This window comes from Vicia villosa, linkage group LG2 (genome assembly GCF_029867415.1).
Source record: "Vicia villosa cultivar HV-30 ecotype Madison, WI linkage group LG2, Vvil1.0, whole genome shotgun sequence".
NCBI lineage: Eukaryota > Viridiplantae > Streptophyta > Magnoliopsida > Fabales > Fabaceae > Vicia > Vicia villosa.
In genome coordinates, this window is record NC_081181.1 from 221,107,947 (window position 1) to 221,126,033 (window position 18,087).

An 18,087-nucleotide genomic window follows, 5' to 3' on the forward strand; every position below is an offset into this window, starting at 1 on the left:
AACTATTGGTGGTTCTCTTTGCTAAGTGTTTGATAATCCATATATTGTATTAGATTGGGTTTGAATGATATTGTGCTTCTCTTTGAGTTTTGGTTTCGGTTCATGTTCATGGCTGCCCGGTTGATATTGTGCTTCTCTTTGATATTGTGCTTCTCTATGCGTTAATAGGTTGGTGTAGTGGCTTCCCGGTTTCTAAGTTAATTGATTCAAAGGTGGTTGGAATTAATCTCATGTTTTGAAGTGGAATTAAGTCATATTTTGTATTGATGTTATTTGATTTTGAATGCATTTGACATAATGATACAATGCTGATTTTTTTAAGCTATGGATTATGACCTCATTTTTATACTCTTCAATTAAGTTTTTTATTTTATATTTTTTAGGAATATCTTTGCTAGATAGGGGTTACTTGTGAAGAGTGAACGTTTGATCTCATTCAAGAATCTTACATTGTGTGGATCTACAAGTTGCTTACTACTATACAGGTAATATATTATTCTCTCTCGCAAAAGTAATATGTTGCGTTTTATTGCTTCTGATTCATTCCGTAATATGTTGCATTTTATTGCTTCTGATTCATTGCGTTTTATTGACAGAAACGCATTATACCGTTCTGTTCCTTAATAATTAGTTGTTTTTGTTTAGCTTAATTAATTACGACATGAGTGTAATACTCATTATTCCGACATGTGGAATATTCTCTGATTTTGAAGTGATGAACTTACTAACTTTGTAACTTTTAGATTATATTAAGTAATACTCATTATTCCTACATGTGGAATATTCATGATGTCAATTTCGTTAATCGTTAAGTGATGTACTTACTAACTTTGTGAATTGAATTCGCCATAGGGGTTACTTGTGAAGAGTGAAAGTTTGACCGTTTTTGTTTAGCTTAATTAAGACATGGATAAGACATGGATGAATTCAAACCGATTGTCTAAAGAGTACGAGAAAGGGGTATGGGAATTCGTTGAGTTTGCGGTTGCGCACTCCAAAGACCCGCTTCGAATGTCGTGTCCTTGCTTGGGTTGTTGTTATGGGGGTAAGGTTGACGGGAAACAGTTGGCATCGCATTTACTACGGTTTGGAATTGATAGAAGTTATACATGTTGGACAATGCATGGTGAGAAAAGTAACGGGAATGCTGAGTCGAGGTGTAATAGGAAGTATGCTTCAAACGACGATTGCACAGACACATACGATTGCGATTGAGTCGAAGAGATTGCAGAAGCGCTTGAAGAAGATCTTGAGGATTGTCCCAAAATGTTTGAGAGGTTGGTAAGCGATGCAGAGAAACCGTTGTATGATGGTTGTTCAAAATTCCCAAGATTGTCTGCGGTGTTAAAGTTGTACAACTTAAAGGCGGACAATGGATGGTCGGATAAAAGTTTCACAGAGTTATTAGCCCTTATGAAAGATATGCTATTAAAGGATAATGTTCTTCCCAATCGAACGTATGAAGCCAAAAAGATGTTGTCCTCTATTGACATGAGCTATGATAAGATACATGCATGTCCAAACGACTGCGTTTTGTTTCGAAACGAGTATGCAGCGTTGAATAAGTGTCCTAAATGTGGTGCCCCTCGATATAAGAAAAAGTTGTCTCCTGCTAAAGTCTTATGGTATTTTCCTATAATTCCGAGATTTAGACGCATGTATCGTAGTGAGACCGATTCAAGACACTTGACTTGGCATGCAGATGAAAGAATTATTGATGGAAAGTTGCGACATCCGGAAGACTCACCATAATGGATGAAAGTTGATACTGATTATCCTGAATTTGGAAAAGAAGCAAGAAACCTTCGGTTGTCATTGTCTACTGATGGAATGAACCCGCATGGTATTCAAAGTATCTCGCATAGCACATGGCCTATGATTCTTATGATCTATAACCTACCTCTGTGGCTATGTATGAAGCATAAGTACATGATGTTAACTATGCTAATTTATGGGCCTAAACAACCAGGGAATGACATAGACGTATACTTGGCACCCTTAATCGAAGATTTAAAGTTTTTGTGGGAGAACGGTGTGGAGGTTTACGATGGGTATAGGAAGGAAAGTTTCAACTTGAGGGCGATGTTGTTTGGAACAATTAATGATTTTCCAGCATACGGAAATCTATTCGGGTACAGCAATAAAAGTCAAAAGGCGTGTCCCGTTTGTGAAGATGAAACTGATACGACACGATTGGAGCTTTGTCAGAAGAATGTCTTTCTCGGCCATCATAGATTCTTAAATTCTAATCATCATTACCGTAGGTGAAGAAAAGCATTCAACGGAAAAGCCGAACATCGTACAGCCCCGCCTTTTTTGTCAGGTGATCAAATTTTTGAAAAGGTGAAAGATGTGAGCACTCAGTTTGGCAAGCCTTTTGCACATTCACTTGTCAAGGGTGGGTGGAAGAAGAAGTCAATTTTTTTTGAACTTCCATATTGGAAGTCGTTGTACGTAAGACATTTCCTGGATGTTATGCATATTGAAAAAAATGTATTTGACAGCGTCATAGGTACGTTACTCAATATACAAGTGTAACCCGGTGAACTGAATTTTATTTTTTAAGATGCAACAATGTTGCGGTGAGCATGAGTCGCCACCGACTTTTATTTTGTCCAATGTTAGGAAGGGTAAAAAGTACAGAAAAATACCCTTTTTAAAAGAAACGGGCTCGGGGGGTAAGTTATGAAAAGGGAAGGTGTAAGCACCCTTTTCATCCGTAGTTATATACGGGCTCTTAACTTGCTTAGCTCATGTTTGTTTGTTTTGAATTGAAAAGGGACGTAAGGACTTTAGCGTGAATGCGTAGCCTTCGTCTTTGAAAAAGTTTTTGAAAAGGGTGTTTTTTATTGAGCTAGGCAGGTTACGAGAGTTACCCTAATAAACTGGTCTTTTTCCGTAATTTTTGCAGTTCCCAGGACTATCCATACTATATAGGAGTAGGTAGTCCCTTTTATATTGGACGTGCGGGTCATCGAAGGGTCATCGTATGGTCGTTGAAGGAAACTAGTAGAGGTACCTTAGCATTTTAGCGGGACTATCATCATTTTCCGAAGGGACTCCGAGGGACAAGATCTTTTACCATAGGCAACGATCGAGGGTCATCGAGGGACTAAGATCTTTTCTATGATGATATTTTCAAGGGTCATCGTTTGCTAAGGTACCTCTATATTCGAGGGACACGACCATATAATCGTAAGGCAACCGAGAGGGGCGTACCCTAAGGGTGAGTGCGTGCAAAGTGTGTTATATTCGTTTAAGTCTTGAGTTAAAGTTAACTACGATTTGTTTTTAGTCTTGCCACCCTAATTAGCATACATCTAACACAATAATAATAATAAAAATTTGCGGAAATTAAAGGTGCGGGAAAGTAAATAAGTTCACTATGATTTTTACATTCTTTGACCTATATACATTCTAATGTCTAAAAAAAACCATAAAATAAATCAAACATACGCCATACAAAGGTTTTTTAGAGATGAGGAAAGAAATCAGGCGGAGATAAATAGAATTTGGGTTCAAAAATTAATTAACTAATCATTAATCTAATTAAAATTAATTAAATTACTTAATTAAAAAAAATAATTGCTTATTAGTGAGTAATGAACTAGTTCTCTATCCTAATTAATTACTAAATTAACTTAACTTACTTAATTAATTAAATTAGATTTCTTTTTTTTTTTATTTTAGAAAATAATGAGAAACTAAGTGAAAAGAAAAATCCGAAAAAAAAAAGTCAAAACCAAAATGTGGCCGGTGGGGTTCGACCCCTGGTTCCATGGGTTGCTGGATTCTGCACTTGCCAAGTGAGCTGTCATGGTTAGCTGTTTATAGAACCCAAACACAAAGATAAAAATGTAAATCAAAAGTTACATGGAGAAGTCAAACTGCAGAACGCGTGTCGCTTCGTGATTAGGGAAAGGATTCAAATTTGTTTGACCGGCTAATCGCGCGCTGAGAGAGTACAGTAGCGTTTTGACTGGCCAGTAAATGAGCCACGCGTGGAGCCCTTTGTCCGTGGTCCCTGTTCATCTTCTTCCCACGCGTTTCCTGCGGATTTAGCATGGGATTTCGCTGCGGATTCTCTTGCGAAAATTCCTCCAAAATTCAATACCTGCAAAAAACACCATGAACCGAAAGAAGCGTAGCCCAGATCTACATAAAATCATCCCCTGAATTCAAAAATGGCATCGGTTTGTCCTGAAAGTGAACGTAGACATGCATTCGAAGAGGAAATTCTATTATGCCCTAACAATGGTGGATTCTATTCCACGCGTAAGAACTTCGTTCTAAGGGCTCAAACTTGTCTTAAACAATACCATGAACTCATACAAAGCATTAGTTTTCATTGAAAGCGATTAAAACAAGAGATACGAAAATATAAAGTATGAACAATTTTATGAATATGGTGCAATCATGATACATATTATGGGACCTCAATTACGATTCATTCTCCCTTTACATTACCTTGAGAGATGATTGGAATGGTTATTTAGCTTTGAACGAGGCTGCCAACAGGAAAACGAAAATTCAAGCTTCTTTTGAGATTTTTGGAATTTTGAATGAGAGTATTGGAGGCTAGGGTTCCGTGTCTGTTCAGGCTGCAACTATTAGATATATATATGATGTGAATTAGGGTTGGAAAAAATGGAATAAAATCAAGCTTTGAATGGAAAAAATATTTGGTTTTAAGAAGAATATGAAAAATTTCCAAACCAATTTCCAATCTATTTCCCACACTTTTTCACGTGAACTTTGGCTTGGTTGGATGTATTTGGTCATGATTTCATAAATGGAAAATTTGTGTGATTTGATTTGATTTTATTATGATTTTATTTGATTTATTTTGATTTAATATGAGTAAAATCAAAGATAAATGAAATAATATCATAAAATAAATAAAATTTGAATCTTGGGCCCTATTTTAATAAATGAGTCTTTTCCATGATTTTATTTGAATTTATTTGGATTTATTTGATTTTATTCGATTTAATAATGAATTTATATGAATAAATCCTAAAATAAAATAAAATAAAATCATAAAATATAATCCAAATAGTCTTTGGGCCTTGTTTAACCTTAAAATCACGTGGGCAATATATTATCCATGGCCCATTACTTAAAAATGCCAAATTCTTCATTTAGGTTTTTACGCCTTCCTTGAAAATCGACCAACTTGTACCAATCATATCTCCCTCATTTTTTATCACATGAAGGCGTTTTTGTACATTTTAGAAACCTCAAAGAGTCTTCTAAAAGATACTTTTGGTTTCACCTTCATTGAACTTACCATGTTTATTTACCATCCTTTGAGAAAAAACGTCTTTTTGTTGACTTTCAAAGGGACCTGTAATGTATTAGCTTGTATCATCCAACTGGTGCATTTCTTAACCTTGGGCCCAACAAGAAAGTTGTAGAGGATTGAATTTCCTTGAGAATAGGCTTTGGTTGGGAAATTTTTGATGAACCATATGAGAGTTATGATTGGTCAAAGTTTAGTTGACTTTTCCCCTTAAAACCCTAATTTAGTAACTTCCTCCTTTGATGATTTTGGACCTTTTTCTTGATGAATCATGATCAAATTTTGATCAAATGATGAATATAACATAAAAATGTTGATGTTGCCAAAAAATCGGGAGTTTTGACTGTATTTTGACCATAATTGACTTCTAGTTCAAAGATAGTCGACTGTTGATCGTTTGAGCGTTTAAATGAACAATCCTGTGGATCAAGGCTTGAAATTTTTCATGAGGGTCCTTTGAGGTACATGAGAGGCCATGGTGCCTATTTGGGGCCTCAGAGTTTGATTGTCCTTGAGAAAATATCAAACCCTAGTTCTGACCTTCATTGCTTAGGAGGAGAGTGAGCCTGTGGAGATTAACTGAGCTCAATTATCATGAAATATAATGGGCAAATTTTGGGGTATGACAGCTTCCCCTGTTCAATCTTCTTAAATCAGGATGTAGAGTGGTTTGCATACCAGTCGAAATCTGAAGATGGAAGGGGATTGAACATTAGAAAACCGAGAAATTTGCCCTTGCGGATGTAGGGATTTTTAGCGGAGATGGGCTTAGAGATACCATCTAGCTGAATGGGGGGTCATGCTTCCCGGGGTGTGTATATGATAGATATTCAGAATGTTTGGGGGTTCAAGCTTCCAAACGTATATCTGGGATAGAGATTCATAGGTGTTCCGAGTTCGAGCTTCCGAAACATATACTATAGAATTCAGATCATTCGGGGTTCAAGCTTCCGAAACATATCTGCCGTAGATTTCAGAACATCCGGGGGTCATGCTTCCGGAACGTTTCTGTCGTAGATTTCAGATTATCCGGGGTTCAAGCTTCCGGAACATATCTGTTGTAAAATTCAGATCATTCGGGGTTCAAGCTTCCGAAACATGTCTGTCGTAGTTTTTTCAGAACATCCGGGGTTCATGCTTCCGAAATATTTCTGTCGTAGATTTCAGATTGTCCGAGGTTCAAGCTTCCGGAACATATCTGTTGTAAAATTCAGATCATTCGGGGTTCAAGCTTCCGAAACATGTCTGTCGTAGTTTTTTCAGAACATCCGGGGTTCATGCTTCCGGAATATTTCTGTCGTAGATTTCAGATTATCCGGGGTTCAAGCTTCCGGAACATATCTGTTGTGAATCTGGGGTTCAAGCTTCCGGACTGTATATTTGATAGAAATTGGTTTTGTTGATGCTTTTTCCTTGGCCAGTTGGTCAACCTGAAAGGTAAAGTTAGTTTTATGCGATGACATGATGTATGTATTGCATTGTAGTATGAAACTCTCAAAATGAATGAGAATCTTCACATGCTATGTTTGTGTTTGCTATGATAAAGCTTATGATACATGGAAGTAGATGCATGATATATGGATGTGTGTAGATGCTTATTGATAGCTCTGCATAGTAGCTTTTCGCAGGAAAATAAATCCCTATTTGTTGCCAGAGATGATAACAATATGATTGTATGGCGAATTTCATCTCAAGTTATTATTATAATTAAATAGTATAATATAGAAAACAAAGTTTTGATTTGTAAATTTAATAATAAAACTATTTTAAGAATTCTTTATTTATTGATAATAACGATGTGTTATTATACCTATTTTAAAAATTTGATTATCTCTTTGTTTATCAAATAAGATTAGTTTATTTCACTCAATGCAAAATTTTAAAAATTTACTGTAATATTTAGTTAAAGAGGAAACCTTTGTATTCGTATGATCCAACTAATAATTAATTTCATAAATAGGTTTTTAATTTGGGAACGTAACTATAATGTGCATATATAAAGAAATCATTTGAATGTGATACTGCATTTGATACATTATGAGTTTTTGAAAACTCTATTAGACAAGATTGGACAACTTCATGAATTATTTCGTTTGTTTATTACATGGTTATGAAATCTATTTGAAATGTAAGATTTTTTTAAAAATATATTTTTTCATATTCTTACTCATTAATAATATTTAAAAGATAAATTTATATAATTGAAATGAAAGAATAATAAATATTTAAGAATATAATAGAAAAAATAATATTAATTGTTCATTGCAATTGTAAAACGACTTATATTTAAATACAATTTTTTTTTAAAACCATTTATAATAAAAAACGAAGAATATTTTATTTGTTTATTATCATAATGCATCTGTTTTGTAATAAAAAATATTGACCTCAATGCATAAATGTTAATATCTCTTGTTATGCTGATGGTGTTTTTTGAATCATAATTTTAAGGTAAAGATACTTTTCAAATCATATTTATTTGTATTAATAATATTTAAATGTAAAAATATATATATATTGCCTTTTAATTATTTGGATATGATTTTATTATTGTATCAAAAATGAATTTTTGGATATGAACTTATGCAAATCAGACGCAATTCTTTATTTTGGATTTTTTTATCTAAGAATTAAAATGTTTTAATTATATCTTTTTACTTTGATTTTTTTTATTCGTATAAGGGACAACTTTTCTACCCGTCACAAAAAGTTGGGTAGTGTACCTCCAACAAATCAAATGATGCCATCTAATTTTAACACATTTAATTATTTATTAAAATATACAATTATTTGTTGTTTTCAAAGCATTTTACAAATGAAGTAATTTTACCCAACTTTTTGAGTTGGGTAATAAGAATTCACCTTCATATAATCCACACTTAAAATTTTTTTTTTTGGAATATGAGGAATATAAATATTCAGATAGTTATTTACTATTTATAGAATATGGAAAACAAAGTTTTGATTATGTAAATTTAAGAAAAGAAACTATTTTGAGAAATCTTTATTTGTTGATAATAACAATAGTATATTTTAATATTTTTCATTTGATAAAAATCTCACTAATGATATTTGAAATGATACTAGTATTGCTTTAATGGTAACGTTGGAATATGGACTAATTTTTAGTATGAATACACGAGATTTTATAAAATAGATAATTTGCATTTGGGTATTGAATTGATAATTTGCAAATAATTAATTTTTTAAAAACTATATTTAAAAAAACTATATTTTTTGTGCCAAAATAAAAAACTATATTTATAAAAAAATTAAATATAAATTTGGATCTCTTAAAAAGTCTAATGGCATATTCTTTCTATTTATATGAAAAATGAATTTTATAATAATAAAAATTAGAAATATAACATTTTACTTAAATTTATTAAAAATAATAATGTCCTTGTTTGGACTAGATTCCTATTCGGCCCAAATAAAACCAATATAATAGTTAGTATACAATCTTTTAGTATATAAGAATATTTATATTTTTGAGATATTACTTCAAAATTATATTATATATAAGTAAATTGCAATTTTATTTTATCGAAGAAATTTATTAGCAAACGAAAGAAGAAAAAAAAAAAGAGGAGGGACCAAAACCAAAACTTCTCACAGGTAAACAATCCTAAGTTTCAGATCTCAAATGATTAAGGTTATAAATGCAAGATTATGCAGAAATGCGTAAATCCAAAAGCTTAAACAAAAAAATACAAACAAAAATAAAAGGTTTGCGTGCTCTGTTTATTTCGTGTGACTTTGGCTGCGGAGGGATGAAGGGTGAAGGTTGGATTCTCAATTGATACCAATAATTTTACATCTCTCCATGACTATTGATATGTCTTAGATATAATATTTTATGATTATGAGTAATTAGAAATTAATGAAACAATTAATTACAGATTATAAAATAATTATAATTAATTATACAAACTTTCTACTAATAGAAAACATAAAATAACATGGTATCTAAAAATTTGACACTTGGTAAACTTGACAAAGAACTCATCTTACTTTATTATATTTTATTATAGAATTACAAAATAAGTTTTGTAATGAATCTTCATATGCAATCAATATTTAGTACAATCCATGGGTTTGAAAGAAACAATATTTTTGTTGAGGTCATAACCAACCAAATGATTCACTTGTGCCAAATTTCCAAAGATTCCTAATCCATTTTTATACGGGCGAAATGCAAAGCATTCCACCCCTTTGTCTAGGGAATAAAAGCTTCCGCGAGAATCTAACTTAACATCTCCGCCTTTAAAATGTGCTGTAATTGGTGGAAAATTTTGTTTTGATGTGGTATTGTAACAAAGGGGAAATATACCTGTGGGATCTTTAAAGCGCGGTAATTTGACCATTTTTTTTATAACTGATTCCATCCTATAGTAAACACGATGTGGAAGAATACATATAGGTGTACCAGAGTCAATTATGATGTTATCGGTAGAAGCATTTGTCCATACACGCTTGAACCCTTTATACTTTATTCTTTTATTTCCCACACTAAATGCTTTCATGGTTACGAAGTAATTGTCTTTTGTAAAATTCCCTATCATTTTGACCATAGGAGTTGAAACAACATTATCACCGCTAACAATAGCATCATCTCCAAAACTGAGTTTACTAGATCTTTTAGACTTGCTATTGTAATCATCAATTAAACAATATGAGAATTTTCCCCCAATTGAAGATCCTAATTGTTTTATTAGTGATGTATCTCCATTTCCAAAACCAATTATACCAGAACTTGGACCATTATACATTGAATTCCCATTATTGTGTCCGCATCCCATAACAATTTTAGGAAATGAGACAAAAGAGCCTGATGCAGTATCCAATGTAAAAGTCTCTACACTAAGATCTCCATTTGTATATGTTCCATGACCATAATCCAATGTATATTGGCAAGCATCTCTACGATAAGAACAAGAAGTATTTTCCATAGATTTGCATGTTTTAGAAGAGCATGGAATATTTTTGTAACTCGAAGATTTTGAAGGATCAAAAATAGGAGAAGTTTGGTTGTAACATGGATTACAAGGTTTGCATTGAAGCCAATTTAAGTTACTACCTGTATCCACAATCCCATAAACCTTAAATGGTGGGGTACCAACTGAATAACCCATGAGATACTGACCGCCGTTATCAGAGGGCATATATGACCCGAGATTGTTTTTAGTAGAAGAAAGTTTTTTGTAGAAATAATTAGCGCGATTGATAGATCGGTGCACAACATTGAAATTTCTTTGAAATTGAGTTTGCGTGGGATTATAAAGGGGTGATCTTAAAGAATCACGGTGAATGAGTTCAACACTAAAACCACTGTTTGTTGCATGAGAAATAACGAGTAAACAAGATATACAAATAAAAATAAAGATAAAAAGTAAAAAATGGGACATTGTTCTCGATGTTTGAGTGAAAACTTGTTGATCTCATTCCTTTATATAAGATGAAGAATATAAGTAAATGAAAAAAAAAAACTAGAGCAAGCAAAATAATCCATCTATTTTTTACTGTAAATAAACTTTTAATTTTAAATTTATTAAATAATTTATGTGCGTAGTCTATATAAAGATAAAATACATCAATGATTTAATAAATATAAAAAGTAAAAATTATTTATAATAAATAAATTTAAAAAAAACATGAAATATTGGTTCAAAGATTTGATTTGACTATTGTACCTATTTTAAAGATTTGATTCAACTTTTTGTTTACCAAATAAGATTAATTTATTTTCACTCAATGCAAAATCTTTAAAATTTAATATTTAATTGATTTTCATATTATTTTTAAAGAAGGAAGCCTTTATGATCCAACTAGTAATCAATTCATCCACACTAATTAATAATTATAATTTAATAATTTTTTTTAACAAAGGAAACTCAAATCATATCATTAATAAGTAAATGATCAATACAAGGAGGAACCATATTAAAGAAACTACGCCTAGTCCAAGAATCGGCCGCCTTAACTAAAACACGAGCAATCGAATTTGCTTGGTGATTTACAAACTTTACTTCAAAGTTGGGAACCTATTACCATCAGAGAAATAATAGAGCTAAACTCAGAGAACCCATTAACATTAGAACAAATGGCGTGAATCGTATTGAGAATCACTCTCAAAAATAACATACTCCAGATGCAAATCAATAACACTAAGAATGGCTTCTTTGAGAATTTATAGACTTAAATGTAATTTCGGTCTCCATATTATTTAATTTTTTTTGGATTTTCGTCATTCTATTTTAAAATTTTAATTTTAATGACTTCCAACTCATATTGATTGAAAATAAATTTTAAATAAAAATAGTTTTTTTAATTATTCCCCGTTAAACTGGTCATCATATGAACTCCATGTCATTTAAAATCGTCTTCCAATTTACAGGGTCTAAAAAACTAAAATAAAGACACTAAAATTTCAAATTTTAAAGTAAAGATACCAAAATTTAAAAAAAATAAAAAATAATAATAATAATATGAGGATAAAAGTTACAACTAAGCCTAATTAATATTAGACATATATGTGTTTGCAATTTAAGAATGTAAGTATAATGTGCATATATCAAAGTCACTAGAATGTGATACTGCATTTGATATATTATGCGATATTTTTTTAGGGTTAATGAACTTTTTGGTCCCTCTAAATATTGCAGATTTTGTTTTTAGTCCCTCCAAAATTTTCCTTTAAGAAATCATCCCTTCAAAAATTTTCGTCTAAACTATTGGTCCCTAACGTCAAATTTGCTAGAGATTAGCTACGACTTTAGCCACCGATTAGCTAAGAAATTTGACGTTAGGGACCAATAGTTCAGAAGAAAAATTTTGAAGGGACGATTTCTTGAAAAAAAATTTTAGAGGGACTAAAAACGAAATTTGAAATATTTAAAGGGACGAAAAAGTTCATTAACCCTTTTTTTAAAATCTATTTCCCCCTATCGGACCACTTCATGAATTATTTCGTCTGGTTTATTAGGTGGTTATGACGTCTATTTTAAATATAATAATTTTTTTAAAATATATTTTTTCCTTATTCCTATTTTATAAGAAAATAGTTTTTGAATATAGGGTTGTTTATTATCACAACTTGCATATGTTTTGTAATAAAAAATATTGATTAAAACATGAGAAAATGATGATGCATTAATAGTATAAAATATTTTTACACTGTCTATCAATCACCAAGTAAAAGATTCTTTTATTTAATAAAACTTTAATTACCTCCTCGTTTTAATACACATCTCAAGTTATTATTATAATTAAATAGTATAATATAGAAAACAAAGTTTTTATTTGTAAATTTAATAAAGTTTTATTATTAAAAGAATATTTTATTAAATACTTTTAGACTGTCTATCAATCATCACAATGTATTTAATTAAAAAATTCTTTTATTTAATAAAACTTTAGTGATCCTCTGATAGTGTAAAACTATTTTATATTTTCAGTGCTTTACCTTTTTAACTCTTAAAATATCTACATTGATCTTAAAGCATAAATATTAATCTCTAATTATGTTATTTTTTAAATCATTATTTTAAAATAAGGATTCTTTTTTAATTATGATTTTTCGAATTATTATTTGTATTAATAAGATTTATATATAAAAATATAATAATTTAGATACGGTTTTATTACTTTTTCAAAAATAAGTTTTTAGATATGAACTTAACGCGAATCAGATGCAATTTTTATTTTGATTTTTTTTAATCTAAAATTAAAAATGTTTAGCTATATCCTTTTGGTTTGAATCTTTTATTCATATAATTCACACTTTTTCTAACTAAAAATATATATTTTTCGGAATATAAGGAATATAAATATTCAGATAATTATACTATTTATATAAAATTTACCGCCTCGCTTTAATAGACATCTCAAGTTATTATTATAATTAAATAGTATAATATAGAAAACAAAGTTTTGATTTGTAAATTTAATAATAAAACTATTTTAAGAATTCTTTATTTATTGATAATAACGATGTGTTATTATACCTATTTTAAAGATTTGATTATCTCTTTGTTTATCAAATAAGATTAGTTTATTTTCACTCAATGCAAAATTTTAAAAATTTACTGTAATATTTAGTTAAAGAGGAAACCTTTGTATTCGTATGATCCAACTAATAATTAATTTCATAAATAGGTTTTTAATTTGGGAACGTAACTATAATGTGCATATATAAAGAAATCATTTGAATGTGATACTGCATTTGATACATTATGAGTTTTTGAAAACTCTATTAGACAAGATTGGACAACTTCATGAATTATTTCGTTTGTTTATTACATGGTTATGAAATCTATTTGAAATGTAAGATGTTTTTAAAAATATATTTTTTCATATTCTTACTCATTAATAATATTTAGAAGATAAATTTATATAATTGAAATGAAAGAATAATAAATATTTAAGAATATAATAGAAAAAATAATATTAATTGTTCATTGCAATTGTAAAACGACTTATATTTAAATACATTTTTTTTAAAACAATTTATAATAAATAACGAAGAATATTTTATTTGTTTATTATCATAATGCATCTGTTTTGTAATAAAAAATATTGACCTCAATGCATAAATGTTAATATCTCTTGTTATGCTGATGGTGTTTTTTGAATCATAATTTTAAGGTAAAGATACTTTTCAAATCATATTTATTTGTATTAATAATATTTAAATGTAAAAATATATATATATATATATATATATATATATATATATATATATATATTGCCTTTTAATTATTTGGATATGATTTTATTATTGTATCAAAAATGAATTTTTGGATATGAACTTATGCAAATCAGACGCAATTCTTTATTTTGGATTTTTTTATCTAAGAATTAAAATGTTTTAATTATATCTTTTTACTTTGATTTTTTTTATTCGTATAAGGGACAACTTTTCTGCCCGTCACAAAAAGTTGGGTAGTGTACCTCCAACAAATCAAATGATGCCATCTAATTTTAACACATTTAATTATTTATTAAAATATAAAATTATTTGTTGTTTTCAAAGCATTTTTCAAATGAAGTAATTTTACCTAACTTTTTGAGTTGGGTAAATAAGAATTCACCTTCATATAATCCACACTTTAAATTTTTTTTTGGAATATAAGGAATATAAATATTCAGATAGTTATTTACTATTTATAGAATATGGAAAACAAAGTTTTGATTATGTAAATTTAAGAAAAGAAACTATTTTGAGAAATCTTTATTTGTTGATAATAACAATAGTATATTTTAATATTTTTCATTTGATAAAAATCTCATGATACTAGTATTGCTTTAATGGTAACGTTGGAATATGGACTAATTTTTAGTATGAATACACGAGATTTTATAAAATAGATAATTTGCATTTGGGTATTGAATTGATAATTTGCAAATAATTAATTTTTTAAAAACTATATTTAAAAAAACTATATTTTTTGTGCCAAAATAAAAAACTAAATTTATAAAAAAATTAAATATAAATTTGGATCTCTTAAAAAGTCCAATGGCATATTCTTTCTATTTATATGAAAAATGAATTTTATAATAATAAAAATTAGAAATATAACATTTTACTTAAATTTATTAAAAATAATAATGTCCTTGTTTGGACTAGATTCCTATTCGGCCCAAATAAAACCAATATAATAGTTAGTATACAATATTTTAGTATATAAGAATATTTATATTTTTGAGATATTACTTAAAAATTATATTATATATAAGTAAATTGCAATTTTATTTTATTGAAGAAATTCATTAGCAAACGAAAGAAGAAAAAAAAAAAAAGAGGAGGGACCAAAACCCAAACTTCTCACAGGTAAACAATCCTAAGTTTCAGATCTCAAATGATTAAGGTTATAAATGCAAGATTATGCAGAAATGCGTAAATCCAAAAGCTTAAACAAAAAAATACAAACAAAAATAAAAGGTTTGCGTGCTCTGTTTATTTCGTGTGACTTTGGCTGCGGAGGGGTGAAGGGTGAAGGTTGGATTCTCAATTGATACCAATAACTTTAAATCTCTCCACGACTATTGATATGTCTTAGATATAATATTTTATGATTATGAGTAATTAGAAATTAATGAAACAATTAATTACAGATTATAAAATAATTATAATTAATTATAGAAACTTTCTACTAATAGAAAACATAAAATAACATGGTATCTAAAAATTTGACACTTGGTAAACTTGCCAAAGAACTCATCTTACTTTATTATATTTTATTATAGAATTACAAAATAAGTTTTGTAATGAATCTTCATATGCAATCAATATTTAGTACAATCCATGGGTTTGAAAGAAACAATATTTTTGTTGAGGTCATAACCAACCAAATGATTCACTTGTGCCAAATTTCCAAAGATTCCTAATCCATTTTTATACGGGCGAAATGCAAAGCATTCCACCCCTTTGTCTAGGGAATAAAAGCTTCCGCGAGAATCTAACTTAACATCTCCGCCTTTAAAATGTGCTGTAATTGGTGGAAAATTTTGTTTTGATGTGGTATTGTAACAAAGGGGAAATATACCTGTGGGATCTTTAAAGCGCGGTAATTTGACCATTTTTTTTATAACTGATTCCATCCTATAGTAAACACGATGTGGAAGAATACATATAGGTGTACCAGAGTCAATTATGATGTTATCGGTAGAAGCATTTGTCCATACACGCTTGAACCCTTTATACTTTATTCTTTTATTTCCCACACTAAATGCTTTCATGGTTACGAAGTAATTGTCTTTTGTAAAATTCCCTATCATTTTGACCATAGGAGTTGAAACAACATTATCACCGCTAACAATAGCATCATCTCCAAAACTGAGTTTACTAGATCTTTTAGACTTGCTATTGTAATCATCAATTAAACAATATGAGAATTTTCCCCCAATTGAAGATCCTAATTGTTTTATTAGTGATGTATCTCCATTTCCAAAACCAATTATACCAGAACTTGGACCATTATACATTGAATTCCCATTATTGTGTCCGCATCCCATAACAATTTTAGGAAATGAGACAAAAGAGCCTGATGCAGTATCCAATGTAAAAGTCTCTACACTAAGATCTCCATTTGTATATGTTCCATGACCATAATCCAATGTATATTGGCAAGCATCTCTACGATAAGAACAAGAAGTATTTTCCATAGATTTGCATGTTTTAGAAGAGCATGGAATATTTTTGTAACTCGAAGATTTTGAAGGATCAAAAATAGGAGAAGTTTGGTTGTAACATGGATTACAAGGTTTGCATTGAAGCCAATTTAAGTTACTACCTGTATCCACAATCCCATAAACCTTAAATGGTGGGGTACCAACTGAATAACCCATGAGATACTGACCGCCGTTATCAGAGGGCATATATGACCCGAGATTGTTTTTAGTAGAAGAAAGTTTTTTGTAGAAATAATTAGCGCGATTGATAGATCGGTGCACAACATTGAAATTTCTTTGAAATTGAGTTTGCGTGGGATTATAAAGGGGTGATCTTAAAGAATCACGGTGAATGAGTTCAACACTAAAACCACTGTTTGTTGCATGAGAAATAACGAGTAAACAAGATATACAAATAAAAATAAAGATAAAATGTAAAAAATGGGACATTGTTCTCGATGTTTGAGTGAAAACTTGTTGATCTCATTCCTTTATATAAGATGAAGAATATAAGTAAATGGAAAAAAAAACTAGATCAAGCAAAATAATCCATCTATTTTTTACTGTAAATAAACTTTTAATTTTAAATTTATTAAATAATTTATGTGCGTAGTCTATATAAAGATAAAATACATCAATGATTTAATAAATATAAAAAGTAAAAATTATTTATAATAAATAAATTTAAAAAAAACATGAAATATTGGTTCAAAGATTTGATTTGACTATTGTACCTATTTTAAAGATTTGATTCAACTTTTTGTTTACCAAATAAGATTAATTTATTTTCACTCAATGCAAAATCTTTAAAATTTAATATTTAATTGATTTTCATATTATTTTTAAAGAAGGAAGCCTGTATGATCCAACTAGTAATCAATTCATCCACACTAATTAATAATTATAATTTAATAATTTTTTTTTAACAAAGGAAACTCAAATCATATCATTAATAAGTAAATGGTCAATACAAGGAGGAACCATATTAAAGAAACTACGCCTAGTCCAAGAATCGGCCGCCTTAACTAAAGCACGAGCAATCGAATTTGCTTGGTGATTTACAAACTTTACTTCAAAGTTGGGAACCCATTAACATCAGAGAAATAATAGAGCTAAACTCAGAGAACTCATTAACATCAGAACAAATGGCGTGAATCGTATTGAGAATCACTCTAAAAATTAACATACTCCAGATGCAAATCAATAGCACTAAGAATGGCTTCTTTGAGAATTTATAGATTTAAATGTAATTTCGGTCTCCATATTATTTAATTTTTTTGGATTTTGGTCATTCTATTTTAAAATTTTAATTTTAATGACTTCCAACTCATATTTATTGAACATAAATTTTAAATAAAAATAGTTTTTTTAACTATTCCCCGTTAAACTGGTCATCATATAAACTCCATGTCATTTAAAATCGTCTTCCAATTTATAGGGTCTAAAAAACTAAAATAAAGACACTAAAATTTCAAATTTTAAAGTAAAGATACCAAAATTTAAAAAAATATATATAATAATAATAATATGAGGATAAAAATTACAACTAAGCCTAATTAATATTAGACATATTTTTTAGGGTTAATGAACTTTTTGGTCCCTCTAAATGTTGC

The 18,087-nt window shown here is 29.4% G+C and overlaps 2 protein-coding genes across 2 annotated transcripts; both read right to left on the minus strand.

The window, feature by feature from the left end:
• Window positions 1-9,375: 9,375 nt before the first annotated feature.
• On the minus strand, window positions 9,376-10,710 carry LOC131651408 (aspartic proteinase CDR1-like). Its single transcript, XM_058921075.1, has one exon. The coding sequence runs from the start codon at window positions 10,708-10,710 to the stop codon at window positions 9,376-9,378; it is 1,335 nt and encodes a 444-aa protein (XP_058777058.1).
• A 4,879-nt stretch (window positions 10,711-15,589) lies between these two features.
• On the minus strand, window positions 15,590-16,924 carry LOC131651409 (aspartic proteinase CDR1-like). Its single transcript, XM_058921076.1, has one exon. It carries the CDS (start codon window positions 16,922-16,924, stop codon window positions 15,590-15,592), a length of 1,335 nt encoding a protein of 444 aa, XP_058777059.1.
• Window positions 16,925-18,087: the final 1,163 nt, after the last annotated feature.